General features: G+C 36.9%; 2 protein-coding genes across 6 annotated transcripts in view; one reads left to right on the top strand and one right to left on the bottom strand.

Annotated features, from left to right (window-relative positions):
• LOC128556771 (uncharacterized) overlaps positions 1-8,058 on the top strand; it is a 32,919-nt gene extending 24,861 nt beyond the window's left edge. Inside the window, exon 3 of the mRNA XM_053542453.1 lies at positions 4,975-8,058. Coding sequence (XP_053398428.1) covers positions 6,932-7,819 — 888 coding nt within the window. The 5' untranslated portion in view covers positions 4,975-6,931 and the 3' untranslated portion in view covers positions 7,820-8,058. The remainder of the gene's footprint in view (positions 1-4,974) is intronic.
• The window catches only part of LOC123556853 (uncharacterized), a 46,471-nt gene that overhangs the window by 12,911 nt on the left and 13,250 nt on the right, over positions 1-20,310 (bottom strand). For all 5 annotated transcript variants that reach the window (XM_053542447.1, XM_053542441.1, XM_053542437.1 and 2 more), the window contains exons 4-5: positions 19,306-19,445; positions 3,423-3,639 (exon numbers count right to left, since the gene is read on the bottom strand). In XM_053542447.1, the coding sequence (XP_053398422.1) occupies positions 3,423-3,639; positions 19,306-19,445 (357 nt within the window). The remainder of the gene's footprint in view (positions 1-3,422; positions 3,640-19,305; positions 19,446-20,310) is intronic.

The following is a 20,310-nucleotide window of genomic DNA, read 5'->3' as shown; positions in this document are numbered from 1 at the left end:
ATGATGCTGAACAACTACTTTAAGTTTAAATCAAATCCATTCAGTAATAACAAAGGTAGAGTGAAAGTGCACCAAAACTTTAACCTGAAATTCTAAGTAAAAAGGGGGAATAATTCATGAAAAAATGGTGCCAGAGTTATGCACCTTGTGTCATATGATGTGGGTGATGATGTTGAACAACTACTTTAAGTTAGAATCAAATCCATTCAGTAATAACAGAGATAAAGTGAAAGTGCATCAAAACTTTAACCTGAAAATCTATGTGAAAAGGGGGGATAATTCATGAAATATTGGTACCAGAGTTATAGCCCTTATGTCAGATGATTTTTTTTTTTTTTTTTTTTTTTTTTTTGGATTTAATGTCACACCGACACATGATAGGTCATATGGCGACTTTCCAGCTTTTAATGGTGGAGGAAGACCCCAGGTGCCCATCCGTGCATTATTTCATCACGAGCGGGCACCTGGGTAGAACCACCAACCTTCCGTAAGCCAGCTGGATGGCTTCCTCACATGAAGAATTCAACGCCCCGAGTGAGGCTCGAACCCACATCGATGAGGGGCAAGTGATTTGAAGTCAGCGACCTTAACCGCTCGACCACAGAGGCCCCGTCAGATGATGAGGAATAGGTATTTCAAGTTTGAATCAAATCCATCAAGTAATTACAGAGGTAAGTTGAAAAAAGAGAAAGTGTAAAAAAACTTTAACTAAGGTGGGGACGCGGAAAGACGCCGACGCCGGGTCGAGTAGGATAGCTCTCCTTATACTTCGTATAGTCGAGCTAAAAAGACATGACATGATCATTAGCACTTTATGTATATCAGAATAAATGTTTTAAGAGAAACAAGAGCTCATCAAACATGAAATGCCCCCTTGATGCATTCAGTAAATGCACAAGGAACAGAAATTATATGCTCACTGTAAACAAAAGTTCTACTGTTCTGGTTCAATCTGATCTTGACCTTTAACCTATTAACCTAACAAGAGATTACAGAGTGATATTGGCGCCCACCACCAAGCCATTTTTGAATGTTCCAAATTTCAAGACTAGGTCAAGGTCAAATTTCATATCGGTACAAAACACTGTGTATGTGGTCTAAATTAGAAAGCTGTGGCTTGAGAAAAGTGAAAGTAGATCACTAGATCAATTTCAAGGTCAAAGTTCATTTCGGTAGACTGAACTATGCAATTTGGAGGCTATAGCTTGAGAAATGTGAAAGAAGGTAATTGGTAAAATTCAATGTCAAATTTCAATTCAGCACAAAAAAATGCATTCAGTCAAAATTTGAAGACTGTAGCTTTAGAAATGTGGAAGTAGGTCACTAGGTCAATCTTAAGATCAAAGTTCACTTCAGTACACAAAACTTTGCATGCGGTTCAAATTTGAAGGCTGTAGCTTGAGAAATGTGAAAGTAGGTCACTAGGTCAAAATTAAGGTCAAATTATATTTCGGTACACAAAACTATGCATGTGGTCAAAATTTGAAGCCTGTACCTAAAAATGTGAAAGAAGGTCACTAGGTCAATCTCAAGATCAAAGTTCATTTCAGTACACAAAACTATGCATGTGGTTAAAATTTGAAGGCTGTAGCTTGAGAAATGTGAAAGTAGGTCACTTGGTCAAAATCAAGGTCTAATTTTACTTCAAAAAAACAAAACTGTTCATGTGGTCCAAATTTGAAGCCTGTACTTTCAGAAATGTGAAAGTAGGTCACTAGGTCAATCTCGAGATCAAAGTTCATTTTGGTACACAAAACTATGATTGTGGTTCAAATTTGAAGGTTGTAGCTTGAGAAATGTGAAAGTAGGTTACTAGGTCAAAATCAAGGTCATATTTTATTTCGGAACACAAAACTAAGCAAGTGGTCAAAATTTGAGGTCTGTAGCTTCCAAAATGTGAAAGTAGGTCACTAGGTCAATAACAACGTCAAAGTTTGTTTCGGTACACAAACCTATGCATGTGGTCCAAATTTGAAGGCTGTAACTACAGAAATGTGAAAGTATGTCACTAGGTCAAGATCAAGGTCAACTCATGTCAAGCTTCATCTTGCCACTCAAAACTATACATGTGGTCCAAATTTGAATGATGTAAGTTATTGACATGAAGATTCTAAGTTTTTTGCCTATACAAGTCTTTATGAACCATAGGATCCCCTGGACGGGGCCATATTTGACCCTAGAGGGATAATTTGAACAAACTTGGTAGAGAACCACTAGTTGATGCTACATTACAAATATCACTTGGGTACGTCAGGTAAATATAATTAAACAGTCTAGGAAATATGATCTGATAATTTTTTAAGTATTTTTTCCTATATAACTCATATAACAAGTGACCCTCAGGGTGAGGCCTCTTTTTATCCCAGGAGCATAATTTGAACAATTCTGTTAGAGGTCCACTAGGCAATACTACATACCAAATATCAAAAGCCTAGACCTTTCAGTTTCAGACAAAAGATTTTTAAAATTTTCTCCAATATAAGTCTATTAAAAATTTTGCATCCCCGGGGCAGGGCCTCTTTTCACCCAAGGGGCACAATTTGAACAATCTTTATAGAGTATGACAAGGCAATGCTACATACAAAATATCAAAGGCCTAGGTTTGTAGTTTCAGACAAGATGATTTTTAAAGTTTTTTCCTATATAAGACTATGTAACACTTGGGACCCCCGGGGCGGGGCCTCTTTTCATTCCTGGGGCACAATATGAACAATCTTCATAGAGGACCATTAGATGATGTCACATGCCAAATATCAAGGCTCAATGCCATGCAGTTTTGGACAAGAAGAGTTTAAAAGCTTTTCCTTTCGGTTGCCATGGCAACCAGAGTTCTGCATGGAATGAAATTCTTTGAACAATTTTGAAAGGGGACCACCCAAGGATCATTTCTGTCAAGTTTGGTGTAATTCTGCCTAGTGGTTTTCAAGAAGAAGATTTTTTTAGAAAATGTTTATGGACACACGAAGGACAACTGACACCGCACAACGCACGGCGGACACTGACCAATCACAAAAGCTCACCATGAGCCTTTGGCTCAGGTGAGTTAAAAATGAAACGAAATATACAAACAGTGATATAGTAAAGATAGCACACTGAGTAAATCTCGATAAAATGCAGCCGTAGATCACTATAAATCAATTTGTGAACCAATCCAGCATTTTCAAAAATTTATTACCTGTTTCCCTGATTTATTTTAAACCTTATTCTTTCTGCAAATCAATGTGGTAGACAGAATGTTTTCAAGGAGACTGAGGTGAAATTCAAGCAGTTTTTTTTTTTCAAAATTCAAGTACTTTTCCAGGTTTCTTTCGGATTTATGTCATTTTCAAGGAGTTTTCAAGGACTACCATCGAATTCAAGGGCTTTTCAAATCCTGTGCAAACTCCGTTAAAACATTTACAATATCATGTATTAAAACAAACCTATGATCACTTTACGTGTTGTTTTCATCACCTCATCATCAAGTTGTTTTTCCAAAAGGCTTGCGTCTTCACCTTTTTCAATACATTCCAGTAACTTGACCAACAGCATCTGTTTTGTGTCCACAAGGCATGTCTTTAAGCTCTTATAACCAAATGCACCCTTAGATCTGAATTTTTTCAAAATACCCCTGTTCTTTTCTGATGTGTTTTTTTCTTCCTGTTTAAAATATGTAACTGTATAAGTAAAAAGAGCAATTTTCTGCATGCCATTATTGTAACTATTTAATACAATATATGCTATGCTTTTGTCTTGGAAAAGAAAAACTATATGCGTTACCATGAAACAAGCACATCATCAGTTACATAATACTAGACATGCTTTTGAGAAAAGCGCATGTTCCACAACAGTTACTGCCCTATGAAAAATGTCTAGTTTCTCTAGATAGTTTAGATGAGAGGATCTAATTATATGGTCTGGACGAGTGGATCCAATCAGTAATTCAAGGGCCATAAATCAAAAGTGCCTGGGCGGATTTGGCTAGTTATCGAACTTGGCTAAGGTCTTATGGCCAAACACATTTTGTTCAAGTTTGGTGAAGATCAGAGAGAAATGTTCTACTTAGAGTGCAGACAAGAGTGAAAAGGCCAATTTTTCGGTAATTCAAGGGCCGTAACTCCAAAATGCCTGGACCGATTTGGCTAGTTATCCCACTTGGCCAAGGTCTCATAACCAAACACATTTTGTTCAAGTTTGGTGAAGATCGGACGAGAAATGCTCAACTTAGAATGCGGATACTTTATTATTGTAATTTTTAAATGTCATCTACTTACTGTGCATTTTAATTGACCTGGCGGGGCAACTGTGTGCAAGGGTTCGGAAAATTAGGCGCGCACAAGAATGCATATGCAGACTGTTATGTACATAGTATGTTAATAAGAAACAAAGTCCCATAACTCTGCAATTTTTGTTGTTGAAAGAACGTAACATGCCCCATGCACAACTACTGTTGTTACTGATCACTTGTGTGAAGTTTCATTAAATTGTGTCAAGGGGATGAGGAGAGATGGTGCGCATAAGATTGTGTCTATATATATAGTATACTATATAGTAACAAAAAACAAAGTCCCGTAACTCTGCAATTTTTTTTTCTGAAAGAACCTAACATGCCCTATGCACAACTACTGTTGTTACTGATCACTTGTGTGAAGTTTCATTAAATTGTGTCAAGGGGATGAGGACAGATGGTGCGCACAATATTGTGTCTACGGACGGACAGATGGACGGACAACGTGAAACCAGTATACACCCCCCCTTACAACTTTGTTGTCGAGGGGTACAACAAGTGAATGAAGTATTGCCATGCAATACAAAGTCCCCTACTGGAAGGCACCTTATTTTTCCTACTGCAGTATAACATAATGAACTGATATCTGTCCATAATGTATAAGTAAACAATATTGTACTATACAATATGTTATAACAAAACACTTGGATTAAAATTTGTATATATAAAAACCTATAGTTGTTTTCATATAGCATTTTTTTTGGCAGCTTATCAAACAAGATGGCCATGATGGCCCTATATCGCGCACCTGTTACCACTGCACTTGAGGACAAAATCAATATCTAAGTCCAAAGGACAGGAACAACAAAGGGAAGAAATTTAACCAAAAAGAAAAAAAAAATTCTTACAAGGTACAGATATATCAAAATACACCTAAAAATTGGTGGTACCATCCATGTTGTACCACAGAAAAGTGGTCTTGATTTTTCCCTACGGCCAGTAATAAAAAAGTTACTAAAAATAAGCTATTTATAGTAATGTCAAAGGGAAGTAATTAAAAAAAATTATAGTAAGTGAACAAAAGAAGGATATGCCAAATAAAACTGTTGACATAAATGAAATTTCCGATAGGTATTTTTATTAGTTATGGAGATATACCCATTATAATTTAAAATAAAGGGAGGTAATTTGATATAAAATCAGTTCATAGTTATCTACCCTGATTGGCTCAGTCAAACTAATGACAATAATGAAATTTCAAACAAGTCCTATAAGGACTTACTGATATAAATCCATTTTGATTACAATCAGGGGAGGTAATCAGATAAAAAAAAAAACTCTGGAACCTACGATTGGATCTGATTTGTCATGGAATCCAAGATTTATTGCTGTTGAAGATATTTTGCAAGTTTGTATCAAATAAAACCATAAAAGAAGTCTCTATATGGCTGCAAAAGCCAAATAGCCAATTTTGGACCTTTAAGGGGCCATAACTCTGGAACCCATCATGGAATCTTGGCAGTTAAAGAAAGGAACCGAGATCTTATGGTGATACAAGTTGTGTGCAAGTTTGGTTAAAATAAAATCATAAATGAAGCTGCTATTGTGCAGACAAGGTCAAAATAGATAATTTTGGCCCTTTCAGGGGCCATAACTCTGGAACCCATAAAGGAATCTGGCCAGTTCAAGAAAGGAACCAAGATCTTATGGTGATACAAGTTGTGTGCCAGTTTGGTAAAAATCAAATCCTAAATAAAGCTGCTATTGTGCAGACAAGGTCAAAATAGCTAATTTTGGACCTTTCAGGGGCCATAACTCTGGAACCCATTATGGGATCTGGCCAGTTCAAGAAAGGAACTGAGATCTTATGGTGATACAAGTTGTGTGCAAGTTTGGTTAAAATAAAATCATAAATGAAACCACTATCGTGCAGACAAGAAATTGTTGACGCACGGACGGACGGACGCACGGATGGACGAAGGGTGATCACAAAAGCTCACCTTGTCACTATGTGACAGGTGAGCTAAATAGTATCATATAAAGTATTTATATTAAAAAAAAAATCCATGCAAGTCCACATAAAACTCTACGAGGTAGAGATAGGTCAAAATACACCTAAAAATTGGATGTAATATGCATGTTGTACCACAGAAAACTGCTCTCAATTTTTCCCTACAACCTGAAATAAATAAGTTACAATATAAGCTATTTATAGTAAACCAAAGAGACATGATTCTAACGAGGGCCATGATGGCCATATATCACTCACCTGAGTACCATTGCTTTAACCAAAAAGAAAAAAAAAATCATACAAGGTACAGATATGTCAAAATACACCTAAAAATTGGAGGTACCATCCATGTTGTATCACAGAAAAGTGGTCTTGGTTTTTCCCTACGGCCAATAATAAAAAAATTACTAAATAAGCTATTTATAGTAACATAAAAGGGAAGTAATTAAAAAAAATTATTGGAAGTGAACAAAAGAAGGATCTGCCAAATAACAAGGCTTATTGCTTTATGCTATAATGCCAGTTTATTTCAGTAGAGCTGAGTGCTTCAAGGGAGGAAACCATTGCTACCATTAATTATTAGTTTAGGCATGGTTTTCTCCCTTTGTAATTTTATAAACAGGAAGTACCTCAAAAGTTATCTCCCTTTCAAAACAAACAAGGTCGAATTTTTTAAAAAAAATTAAAAATCAACGTAATCCTGTGTAAAGAAGATGCCAGGTACAGGGAAACCCAAGTCTAGAAAGAGACAGAACACTGTCAGTGTGATAGAAGCTGAAAGTTTGTCTTCAATGGAGCAGGAGCCTGAAAGATTGAACATTTTGGGCAGCTCAACTCAGAGGGGTAAAAATAAAATAATTGATTTTGAGAAACTTATCCAGGAATCTTTAGAATTGACACCCCCATGTTCAAATATTGATAATGCCACCCCTGATAATATCTATCCTATTGAATCTAGAAATACAATTCAAAATTTAGATCTGGGTGTTCCAGAAAGGATGAGGTGTGGCGGGGATAATTTGGGTTGCCATGTCCCTGAACCAATCCAAACCAAAATCAAACAACATGAATATGTGAATCTGTCTTTACTATTAAAAGGTGGTATTGAACTGGCTAATTTGCAAGATAATTGTTTTCTTGGGGTGGATGAAGATGGCCACTTGGTAACAAAGCCTAAGGCATGTTCTGAAAAAAATACATCAATTGAAATATGGTCAGATGCTTTTTTAATATTTAGTAGCATTTACTTGAGTGCACATCCAGAACAAACTCAAGACTTACTACAATATATGTTTATTATCCGTGAAGCTGCTGGCAAATATAAAGGTGATTTTTGGCAGGTATATGATGAACAGTTTCGTTTACGCCAAGCCTCTCAATTCATGCCATGGTCATCAATAAACTCAGATCTTTGGCTGAGATGTTTCTCTGGTGCTGGTAATCCACCCCTAGCGACAAGGGCACCCGCTCACTCCAAACCACCACCATGCATTGACTTTAACAAAGGGTTTTGCAAGTGGGTTAATTGTCGCTATAATCATGTATGTTCTATATGCTATGCACCACAGCATGGCCTTTGGAATTGTCCAAATCCCCACTAACAAGGTATCAGTTTTCTGCAGTCCTCACCAGAGCCTGTCGACAGGCAGGTTTTCATTCACACATGTTTAAAACTCATAGTTTTCGCATTGGCCGTGCAACTGATTTGGCAATAAATGGATACCCTGCGGATCTAATAAAGCAAATGGGTCGTTGGTCCTCTGACTGTTACTCCAGGTATATAAGACTTTGAAACCCATAACGTTTTGTAAACTAAGATATCAAACATCACTTGATGTATCTTAATTGTTTTACAGATATCTGGATAGTGGTGGATTCCCTTGTTAGATGGGCAGGGCATCAGTTTTCCCAAAGGCAAAGGCCGAGTTTCTGTAACAATATCTCATGGGATGGAACTAGTGGGTTGAAGCTAGACGGTCTACATGCCAAGTTGCAGTATGGGCTAATCCAAGGCAAGGACCCTAAAATTATTTTTGTACATGTTGGGGGAAACAATATAACCAATACCAATCAATGTAAAATTGTAAGAAAACTTAAAACTGAATTCGAATATTTATTTTCTAATTTCCCCAGATCACTTATTGTCTGGACTTTCATACTACCTCGTTTATCCTGGTCATACAATAATCAATCAGCTGTATATAATCGTAACATGAATAAGAAACGTTTATCCATTGATAGACAAATGTCAAATTTTACCCTTAATCATACTAATGGCAGGGCTCTTAACATGAAATCTATAGATACTCAAACTCAGTGTTTCTATCATACCGATAAGGTCCATCTATCAAATGTTGGAAATGAAATGTACATTCTTGCTATTGGTGAGGCAATTACACAATTTCTTAGTTCTTCTGGTACAACATTCCTTGAACATTAGGCCTGAATTTTGGCGGACAAATTGTCTTTCTGCATCAATTTGTTGTGGCAGAAAATTCTAGGCTGCTGGGGATTAGATGGTGTCATTATTAAACTTGTCTCTATCTGCACACATAATTCATAATTTATTGTACACTTAAACTTTATACAATAAAGCATTATTATATTGCGTTGGCTACTTCCCTTCATATGGCACAATGGGTACATTGTTGATGACCAATGCGGGACAGATGCTTATGTTGTATATTTTGTTTCACATTGCTGGGTCAGCTCGGAACAGGCGGGCTCAGCTGCATTTAAGGAGATGTAATAATAAAATGGAGATCTTATTTTACTCTGAGCAGTATCAGTAGAGCGGAAATATATTATCAGTAGAGCGGAGATATATTTGGCTCAGAGTATAGACCATATTTTGTTTACAGCTGAGACTATCTATTATTGAAATTTTACAGTGGAAAATTATCTGTACAATTATTAGGGTTGCATAACCACGACCAATAAATATTAAGCACAATGACACTGTCTGATCCTCGGCGGTCTTGAAGTTTTCCAAACTTCCTTATGACATTCACTGGTAACTGATGATCAAAGGTATTTACCTTATGACAGGAACTATGTGTTTGACGATCAGGGGAAGTTTTTACACACTTATTTGTCATTGCGGTCGAAATATGCCATTGTTTAAATCTTTAATTATAAAAATGCCAATTGATATGTTTGTATTGTGGGAGAAACCTTATAATGTGAAAAGATTATCAAAATGCAATTTACTTCAGTTGTTCTTATTATTCACTGTCCAAGTTCATAGTGCTAAAGGATTAGATCGCAGATTCTATCTTGAAATAACAAGCCTTATTGCTTTATGCTATAATGCCAGTTTATTTCAGTAGAGCTGAGTGCTTCAAGGGAGGAAACCATTGCTACCATCAATTATTAGTTTAGACATGGTTTTCTCCCTTTGTAATTTTATAAACAGGAAGTACCTCAAAAGTTATCTCTCTTTCAAAACTGTCTGCAAAACAAACAAGGTCGAAAATTTTTTAAACCCACACGCCACACCCATAAAGCTTTGCTATGTAGGATTCAGCTGTTATAGATCTGTATCACTTCATTACTGTTATTGTGTTTAATCATGTTGTGAGCTGTTGAACTGCCGTGAGGTTTTATCTTTTCAGTATATGGACATTGGTATATGAACTGAGATGGCGAGCCACTTTAAAGTCCAGATGGGCATTAACACAACAACAGACGAATCTGTCCAGACTACACTGGGATTCCAAATTTTGTAATGGACAGTTGACAATTACCAGTGAGATCATTTTGAGAAACTTAAGATTGTGAACAGGAATTTTCCATGGACCTAGTGCACTGTGACTAACATTCGGATAGGAAGCTGTTGTTGTGTATTACAGTTATACGTGACTGAACTGTGTGACATTCCGAGGAGTGAAGATATAATTGTGTTTTATAATAGTGTTTAAACTTAAGTTCAATGAACAATGCCATCTGGCAGCCATACATTATATTGACAGTATTCATGTAATATTAAGAATATGATATGTTTAACCTTGTTTATATTTTTAGGTGCGTAATGATTTTTTCTTGTCTTTACGCATCGGAAAATTCTAGGCTGCTGGGGATTAGATGGTGTCATTATTAAACTTGTCTCTATCTGCACACATAATTCATAATTTATTGTACACTTAAACTTTATACAAATAAGCATTATTATATTGCGTTGGCTACTTCCCTTCATATGGCACAATGGGTACATTGTTGATGACCAATGCGGGACAGATGCTAATGTTGTATATTTTGTTTCACATTGCTGTGTCAGCTCGGATTAGGCGGGCTCAGCTGCATTTAAGGAGATGTAATAATAAAATGGAGATCTTATTTTACTCTGAGCAGTATCAGTAGAGCGGAGATATATTATCAGTACAGCGGAGATATATTTGGCTCAGAGTATAGACCATATTTTGTTTACAGCTGAGACTATCTATTATTGAAATTTTACAGTGGACAATTATCTGTACAATTATTAGGGTTGCATAACCATAAAAATGCCAATTGATATGTTTGTGATGTGGGAGAAACCTTATAATGTGAAAAGATTATCAAAATGCAATTTACTTCAGTTGTTCTTATTATCCACTGTCCAAGTTCATAGTGCTAAAGGATTAGATCGCAGCTTCTATCTTGAAATAAAAACTAGAGCACTGCATTGCAACGCAAATGCAGAGCAATATACACACTTGTAAGACAGTCATTTTACCTTTGACCCCTAAGTGTGACCTTGACCTTGAAGTGAGCCATCTGAAACATGTGCTCTGCATGCCGTTTCGATGAGGTGAACATTTGTGTCAGGTTTCTTTGAAATCCTTCTAAGGGGTTCAAGAGTTACAGAGCGGAAGGGAAATTACAAACCAACAGACAGACAGACACCGAGGAGATAACATAATAGGTCCCTTCGGGCGTATAAAAAGGAATTGAGATCTTATGGTGATACAAGTTGTGTGCAAGTTTGGTTAAAATCAAATCATAAACGCAGCTGCTATTGTGCAGACAAGGTTAAAATAGCTAATTTTGGCCCTTTCAGGGGCCACAACTCTGGAACCCATTATGGGATCTGGCCGCTTCAAGAAAGGAACCAAGATATTATGGTAACACAAGTTTTGTGCAAGTTTGATTAAATTCAAGTCATAAATGAAGCTGCTTTTGTGCAGACAAGGTCAAAATAGCTAATTCTGGCCCTATCAGGGGCCATAACTCTGGAACCCATAACGGAATCTGGCCAGTTCAAGAAAGGAACCAAGATCTTGTGGTGATACAAGTTGTGTGCACGTTTGGTTAAAATCAAATCAAAAATGGAGCTGCTATTGTGTAGACAAGGTCAAAAAAACTCATTTCGGCCCTATCAGGGGCCATAACTCTGGAACCCATTATGGGATCTGGTAGGTTCAAGAAAGGAACAGAGATCTTATGGTGACACAAGTTTTGTGCAAGTTTGATTTAATTTAAATCATTAATAAAGCTGCTATTGCGCAGACAAAGTCAAAATAGCTAATTCTGGCCCTTTCAGGGGCCATAACTCTGGAACCCAAAATGGAATCTGGCCAGTTCAAGAAAAGAACCAAGATCTTATGGCAATACAAGTTGTGTGCAGGTTTGGTAAAAATCAAATCATAAATAAAGCTGCTATTGTGCAGACAAGGTCAAAATAGCTAATTTTGGGCCTTTCAGGGGCCATAACTCTGGAACCCATAATGGGATCTGGCCAGGTCAAGAAAGAAACCAAGATCTTATGGTGATACAAGTTGTGTGCAAGTTTGGTAAAAGTCAAATTATAAACTAGAACTGTCACAGAAGTGACTCATACCCCCACCATACGGTCTTGTCACAGAAGAATGGCAACCATAAGGAATCTTAAAAATACTTTGGAGTACTTCATCCTGGGCTTCCACATATAAGTAATACTAGTATAATACTAGTATAGTAATACTAGTAAATATATTAAATCTCTAATATTAGAGATACACTAAAAGTGAATACAAAAAAGTGTCTTACCGACCCATGTTACCACGGAAAAATGTTTTTACTTTTTACATAGGACTTATAATAAAAAAGTTAGAAAAATACCTAAAATATTGAAAATCTAAAAATAGGATTTCTAAAAATAGACTAATTCCTGGAATTTAAGGGGAAGAAACTCAGTACAAAGGTTAAAAAAAGGTGACTTCCCTTTGGCTCTAAGCCAATCAGAATGAGATATAGTGAAAATACATCAAAATTAACCTTAAATTCTAGGTAAAAGGGGACACAATTCAAGAAAAATAGTGTCAGAGTTACGCACCTTGTGTCACATGATGTGGGTGATGAGGTGGAACATCTATTTTAAGTCTGAATCAAATCCATTCAGTAGTAATTGAGATATAGTGAAAATACATCAAAATTAACCTTAAATTCTAAGTAAAAAGGGGCATAATTCATGAAAAATTGGTGTCAGAGTTATGCACCTTGTGTCACATGATGTGGGTGATGAGGTGGAACATCTATTTTAAGTTTGAATCAAATCCATTTTGTAATAATTGAGATATAGTGAAAATACATCAAAATCAACCTTAAATTTAAAGTAAAAGGGGACATAATTCATAAAAAATTTATGTCAGAGTTAAGCACCTTATGTCACATCATCTGGGTGATGAGGTGGAACATCTATTTTAAGTTTGGATCAAATCCATTTAGTAATAACTGAGATATAGTGAAAATACAACAAAATTAACCTTAAATTCTAAGTAAACGGGGACATAATTCATGAAAACTTGGTGTCAGAGTTATGCACCTTGTGTCACATGATGTGGGCACATGATGTGGGTGATGAGGTGGAACATCTATTTTAAGTTTGAATCAAATCCATTCAGTACTAACTGAGATAAAGTGAAAATACATCAAAATCAACCTTAAATTCTAAGTAAAAAGGGGCATAATTCATAAAAAAATGGTGTCAGAGTTATGCACCTTATGTCACATGATGTGAGTGATGAGGTGGAAGATCTATTTTAAGTTTGAATCAAATCCATTTAGTAATAACTGAGATATAGTGAAAATACAACAAAATTAACCTTAAATTTTAAGTAAAAGGGGACATAATTCATGAAAACTTGGTGTCAAGAGTTATGCATCTTGTGTCACATGATGTGGGTGATAAGGTGGAACATGTATTTTAAGTTCGAATCAAATCCATTTGGTAATAACTGAGATAATAGATTTCGGGACGCGACGGGACGGGACGGGACGCGACAAAACTGACTCCTATATACCCCCCTCAAACATGTTTGGTGGGGGTATAATAAAGCTGCTATTGTGCAGACAAGGTCAAAATAGCTAATTTTGGCCCTTTTAGGGGCCATAACTCTGGAACCCATAATGGAATCTGGCCAGTTCAAGAAAGGAACCGAGATCTTATGGTGATACAAGTTGTGTGCAAGTTTAATTAAAATAAGATCATTAATGACACCACTTTCGTGCAGACAAGAAATTGTTGACGGACGCATGCACTGATGTTCCTACATATGGATACTTATGTGGCTACTTTGTTCTCTCTATTGTTCTTTTAGCCACGTAAGAGAAAAATAGCCACATAAAAGCCTTACGGAATGAATGACATCAAAGAACAAGAGGGCCATGATGGCCTTATATCGCTCACCTGTTACCACTGCACTTGAGGACAAGAAGGTCTTCAGAAAAAAGTCCAAAAGACAGGAACAACAAAGGGAAGAAATTTAACCAAAAAGATTTTTTTTTTTTTTTAAAAAAGGTACAGATATGTCAAAATACACCTAAAAATTGGAGGTAACATCCATGTTGTACCACAGAAAAGTGGTCTCGGTTTTTCCCTAAGGCCAATAACAAAAAGTTACTAAAAATAAGCTATTTATAGTAACGTAAAAGAGACATAATAAAAGAGAGAATTATTGTAAGTGAACAAAAGAAGGATCTGCCAAATAAATCTGTTGACATAAATGAAATTTCAGATCAGCATCTTCATTAGTTACGGAGATATACCCATTTTAATTTGAAATAAAGGGAGGTAATCGGACATAAAATCAGTCCATAGTTATCTACCCTGATTGGCTCAGTCCAACTAATGACAATAATGAAATTTCAAATAAGTCCTATAAGTACTTACTGATATAAATCCATTTTGATTACAATCAGAGGAGGTAATCAGATATAAAATAACTCTGGAACCTACGTTTGGATCTGATTTGTCATGAAATCCAAGAGTTATTGTTGTTGAAGATATTTTGGAAGTTTGTATCAAATAAAATCATCAATGAAGTCTCTATATGGCTGCAAAAGCCAAAATAGCCAATTTTGGACCTTTAGGGGGCCATAACTCTGGAACCCATAATGGAATCTGGCCAGTTCAAGAAAGGAACCAAGACCTTGTGGTGATACAAGTTGTGTGCAAGTTTGGTTAAAATAAAATCATAAATAAAGCTGCTATTGTGCAGACAAGGTCAAAATAGCTAATTTTGGCCCTTTCAGGGGCCATAACTCTGAAACCCATTAGAGGATCTGGCTGGTTCAAGAAAGGAAATGAGATCTTATGGTGATACAAGTTGTGTGCAAGTTTGATTAAATTCAAATCATAAATAAAGCTGCTATTGTGAAGACAAGGTCAAAATAGCTATTTCTGGCCCTTTCAGGGGCCATAACTCTGGAACCCATAATGGAATCTGGCCAGTTCAAGAAAGGAACCAAGATCTTATAGTGATACAAGTTGTGTGCCAGTTTGGTAAAAATCAAATCATAAACAAGAGCTCGTCGAACACGAAATGCCCCCCTTGATGCATTCAGTAATTGCACAAGGAACAGAAATTCTAGGCTCACTGTAAACAAAAATTCTACCATTCTGGTTTAATCTGACCTTGACCTTTAACTATTAACCTAACAAGAGATTACAGATTGATCTTGGCACCATCCACTGAGCCATTTTTGAATGTTCCAAATTTCAAGACTAGCTCAAGGTCAAAATCAAGGTCAAATTTCATTTAGGTACAAAACAATGTGTATGTGGTCCAAATTTGAAAGCGGTGGCTTGAGAAATGTGAAAGCAGGCCACTAGATCAATTTCAAGGTAAAGTTCATTTTGGTAGACAGAACTATGCATGTGCTTCAAATCTGGAGGCTGTAGTTTGAGAAATGTGAAAGTAGGTAATAGGTAAAAATCAATGTAAAATTTCAATTCAGAACACAAAATATGCATGCAGTCCAAATTTGAAGCATGTAACTTCAGAAGCTTGAGAAATGTGAAAGTAGGATACTAGGTCAAAATCAAGGTCAAATTTTATTTCAGAACACAAAACTATGCATGTGGTCCAAATTTGAAGCCTGTACCTTCAGAAATGTGAAAGTAGGTCACTAGGTCAATCTCAAGATCAAAGTTCATTTCAGTACACAAAACTATGCTTGTGGTCCAAATTTGAACGCTGTAGCTTGAGAAATGTGAAAGTAGGTCACTAGGTCAAAATCAAGGTCAAATTTTATTTTGGAACAAAAAACTATGCATGTGGTCCAAATTTGAAGCCTGTACCTTCAAAAATGTGAAAGTAGGTAACTAGGTCAATAACAAGGTCAAAGTTTTTTCAGTACACAAACCTATGCATGTGGTTCAAATCTGAAGGCTGTAGGTACAGAAATGTGAAAGTAGGTCATTAGGTCAAGATCAAGGTCAACTCATGTCAAGGTTCATCTTGCCACTCAAAACTATACATGTGGTCCAAATTTGAATGATGTAAGTTATGGACATGAAGATTCTAAGTTTTTCCCTATATAAGTCTATATGAACCATTTGACTTCTGAGGCAGGGCCATATTTGACCCAAGAGGGATAACTTGAACAAACTTGGTAGAGAACCACCAAAGCCACTGACTTTGTGGTTTGGACAAGAAGACTTTCAAATTTTTTTCCTATATAAGTCTATATAAACCATGTGACCCTAGGGGTGGGGCCATATTTGACCCCAGGGAAATAATCTGAACAATCTTGGTAGAGGACCACTAGATTTTGTTACATACCAAATATCAAAGCCCTAGGCTCTATGGTTTTGGACAAGAAGATCAGAAACCATTTAACTGTTCCTAGCCAATGTGATCTTGACCTCTGTCCTAATGACCTCAAAATTAATAGGGGTCATCTGCTGGTCATGGCCAACCTAACAATCAATTTTCTTGACACTAGGCCCAAGCGTTCTTGAGTTATTGCCTGGAAACCATTTTACTGTCCTGGTCACTGTGACCTTGACCTTCGACATACTGACCTCAAAATCAATAGGGGTCACCTGCTGGTCATGACCAACCTCCCTATCAACTTTCTTGACCCTAGGCCTAAGCGTTCTTGAGTTATCATCCGGAAACCGTTTTACTGTTCAGGGTCACTGTGACCTTGACCTTTAACATACTGACCTCAAAATCAATACGGGTCATCCGCTGGTCATTACCAACCTCCCTATCAACTTTCATGATCCTAGGCCCAAGTGTTCTTGAGTTATCATCAGAAAACCGTTTTACTATTCAGGGTCACTGTGAGCTTGACCTTTGACATACAGACCTCAAAATCAATAGGGGTTATCTGCTGGTGATGACCAACCTCTATCAACTTTCGTGACCCTAGGCCCAAGCATTCTTGAGTTATCATCTGGAAACCGTTTTTCTATTCAGGGTCACTGTGACCTTGACCTTTAACATACTGATCTCAAAATCAATAGGGGTCATCCGATGGTCATTACCAACCTCCCTATCAACTTTCATGATCCTAGGCCACAGTGTTCTTGAGTTACCATCCGGAAACCGTTTTATATATTCAGGGTCACTGTGACCTTGACCTTTGACATACAGACCTCAAAATCAATAGGGGTCATCTGCTGGTGATGACCAACCTCCCTATCAACTTTCATGATCCTAGGCCTAAGTGTTCTTGAGTTATCATCCGGAAACGGATAGGTCTACATTCCGACCGACCGACAGACATACCGACCGACCGACAGACATCTGCAGACCAATATACCCCTCCTTTTTCAAAGGGGGGCATAATAAAGCTGCTATTGTGCAGACAAGGTCAAAATAGCTAATTTTGGCCCTTTTAGGGGCCATAACTCTGGAACCCATATTACGATCTCGCCAGTTCAAGAAAGGAACCAAGATCTTATCGTGATACAAGTTGTGTGCAAGTTTGGTTAAATTCAAATCATAAATGAAGCTGCTATTTTGAAGACAAGGTCAAAATAGCTAATTCTGGCCCTTTCAGGGGCCATAGCTCTGGAACCCATAACGGAATCTGGCCAGCTCAAGAAAGGAACCGAGATCTAATGGTGATACAAGTTGTGTGCCAGTTTAGTAAAAATCAAATCATAAATAAAGTTGCTATTGTGTAGACAAGGTCAAAATAGCTAATTTTGGCCCAATCAGGGGCCATAACTCTGAAACCCATATTGGGATCTGGCCAGTTCAAGAAAGGAACCGAGATCTTATGGTGATACAAGTTGTGTGCCAGTTTAGTAAAAAATCAAATCATAAATAAAGTTGCTATTGTGCAGACCAGGTCAAAATAGCTAATTTTGGCCCTATCAGGGGCCATAACTCTGGAACCCATAATGGAATCTGGCCAGTTCAAGAAAGGAACCAAGATCTTATGGTGATACAAGTTGTGTGCCAGTTTGGTAAAAATCAAATCATATTTAAAGCTGCAATTGTGCAGACAAGGTCAAAATAGCCGATTTTGGCCCTTTCAGGGGCCATAACTCTAGAACCCATTAGGGGATCTGGCCGGTTCAACAAAGGAACTGAGATCTTATGGCAACACAAGCTTTGTGCAAGTTTGATTAAATTCAAATCATAAATGAAGCTGCTATTGTGCAGACAAGGGCAAAACAGCTACTTCTGGTTCTTTCAGGGGCCATAACTCTGGAACCCATAATGGAATCTGGCCAGAAAGGAACCAAGATCTTATGGTGATACAAGTTGTGTGACAGTTTGGTAAAAATCAAATCATAAATAAAGCTGCTATTGTGCAGACAAGGTCAAAACAGCTAATTATCTCAAAAGACTTTGTCAAAATATGAACTGGTACGAAATATTAACCGTGATTTCTAAGTCAAAAAGGGCCATAATTCAGCCAAAATCCTTGATGGAGTTATGTGTTCTTGCCTATAACTGGACATGGTGATGGTAAACAAGTGTTGAAAGTTTCAAAGCTTTATCTCAAAAGACTTTGTCAAAATATGAACTGGTACGAAAAACTTAACCAAGATTTCTAAGTCGAAAGGGGCCATAATTCAGCCAAAATCCTTGATGGAGTTATGTACTCTTGCCTATAACTAGACATGGTGATGGTAAACAAGTGTTGAAAGTTTCAAAGCTTCATCTCAAAAGACTTTGTCAAAATATGAACTGGTATGAAAAACTTGACCAAGGTGCTGACGCCGACGCCATGGTGAGTAGAATAGCTCTACTTATTCTTCGAATAGTCAAGCTAAAAAACCTATTGGCCTTTGACTTCCAATTATGACCTTGCCCTTTAAGGTAGGGGTCCTGGTTTTGTGCATGACAAGTCATCTCATCATGGGGAACATTTGAGCCAAGTAATATTAAAATACCTTCATGGATGGCAGTTATGGACCGGACATGAAACAAACCCTGTTCATGCCTCGTTAACATTTGACTGCAAGTGTGACCTTGACCATTGAGCTAGGGGTCTGTAAGTTGTGCATGACATATCAACTTATTATAAGGTACATTTGTGCCAACTAATATTAAAATCCCTTCATGGATGGCAGAGTTATGGACCGAACGGGAAATTGGCCCTGTTGACCTTTGACCTCCAATTATGACATTGACCTTTAAGCTAGGGGCCCGGCTTTTGCGCAAGAACATTTGTGCCAAGTAATATTAAAATTCCTTCATGGATGACAGAGTTATGGACCGGACACATAATTGCGGACGGACAGAAGGACGGACGGAATGATGACGGATGGACAAACGGACAGAAAAGCGCATTCCTATAGTCTCCGTAACTGGTTTTCAACCAGTAGGGGACTAATAATTTATCAAAGTGAAAAAATTATATACAGGACTGTACATCCTACCATAATATCTCTTCTTTCTCGAAATTCAAATGCTGAACTATTAAGTATAGGATCTGGAATCATGAAATCTACAAGTTTTCCCCAAGCTTTGTCTATGTAAGTTTTGAATTTATTATCAGCTGATTCTGTAACCTCTTCATCTAAAAGAAATGCAAAAAGTATCCATTTGAAGCAACATGTATTTCGAATATAAATGAAAAGGGAACTAAGTTAATAACTAGAGTTGTCCGCCTTTTGGCGGAGTAAATAATACTTTTCTTTTACCAAATAAGGTATATTTTCAAAAGAATTTGTCGAAAATGGGACGTAACTCCACTGAAATTTTGTGTATTGTAACTGAAATCAAAGTTGGCTTGAATTTTACAATGATATATCTTTGTACTAAAATGAATTAATTCCATTCATTTTGTCAAAAGTTATCAAACGAACATCGACATTTTGCTGAATTTTATGTCAAAAAAGGGGCAATAACTCTGGCAAAAAATAGTAGATTTTAACAATAATGGGTAGTAATGGAATTAAAAACAACTTGTCTGATTAATTATATTTTATCGTATGCTTTATTGTAACAAAAGCACTGCCTTGCGTGTGCTGATGCTCATCTGATTTTTTTTGTATAATATAAAAATTGTCCTACCCATGATTTTCTAAGTCCAAAAAGGGCCATAATTCTTGCAAAAAGCAGGATGGAGTTATGTTTCTTGATGTACAGAGTCAGCTTATGATGGTGAACAACCGTTGCAAGTTTCAAAGCAATTGCTTGAAAAGTTCAAGAGCAACGCTGACCTAAACATAAAACTTAACCAATAAATCTGATATTCCAAAAGGGTCATAATTCTTGCAAAAAGCAAGACAGAGTTATGTTTCTTGCTGTACATGGTCAGCTTATGATGGTGAACAAGTGTTGCAGGTTTTAAAGAAATAGCTTTGATAGGTTATGAGAAAAGCTGACCTAAACAAAAAACTTAACCAAGAAATCTGATATTTTCTAAGTCCAAAAGGGGC

The sequence above is a fragment of the Mercenaria mercenaria genome, chromosome 1 (genome assembly GCF_021730395.1).
Source record: "Mercenaria mercenaria strain notata chromosome 1, MADL_Memer_1, whole genome shotgun sequence".
Taxonomy (NCBI): Eukaryota; Metazoa; Mollusca; class Bivalvia; order Venerida; family Veneridae; genus Mercenaria; species Mercenaria mercenaria.
This window is presented reverse-complemented; position numbering and strand designations above follow the sequence as displayed.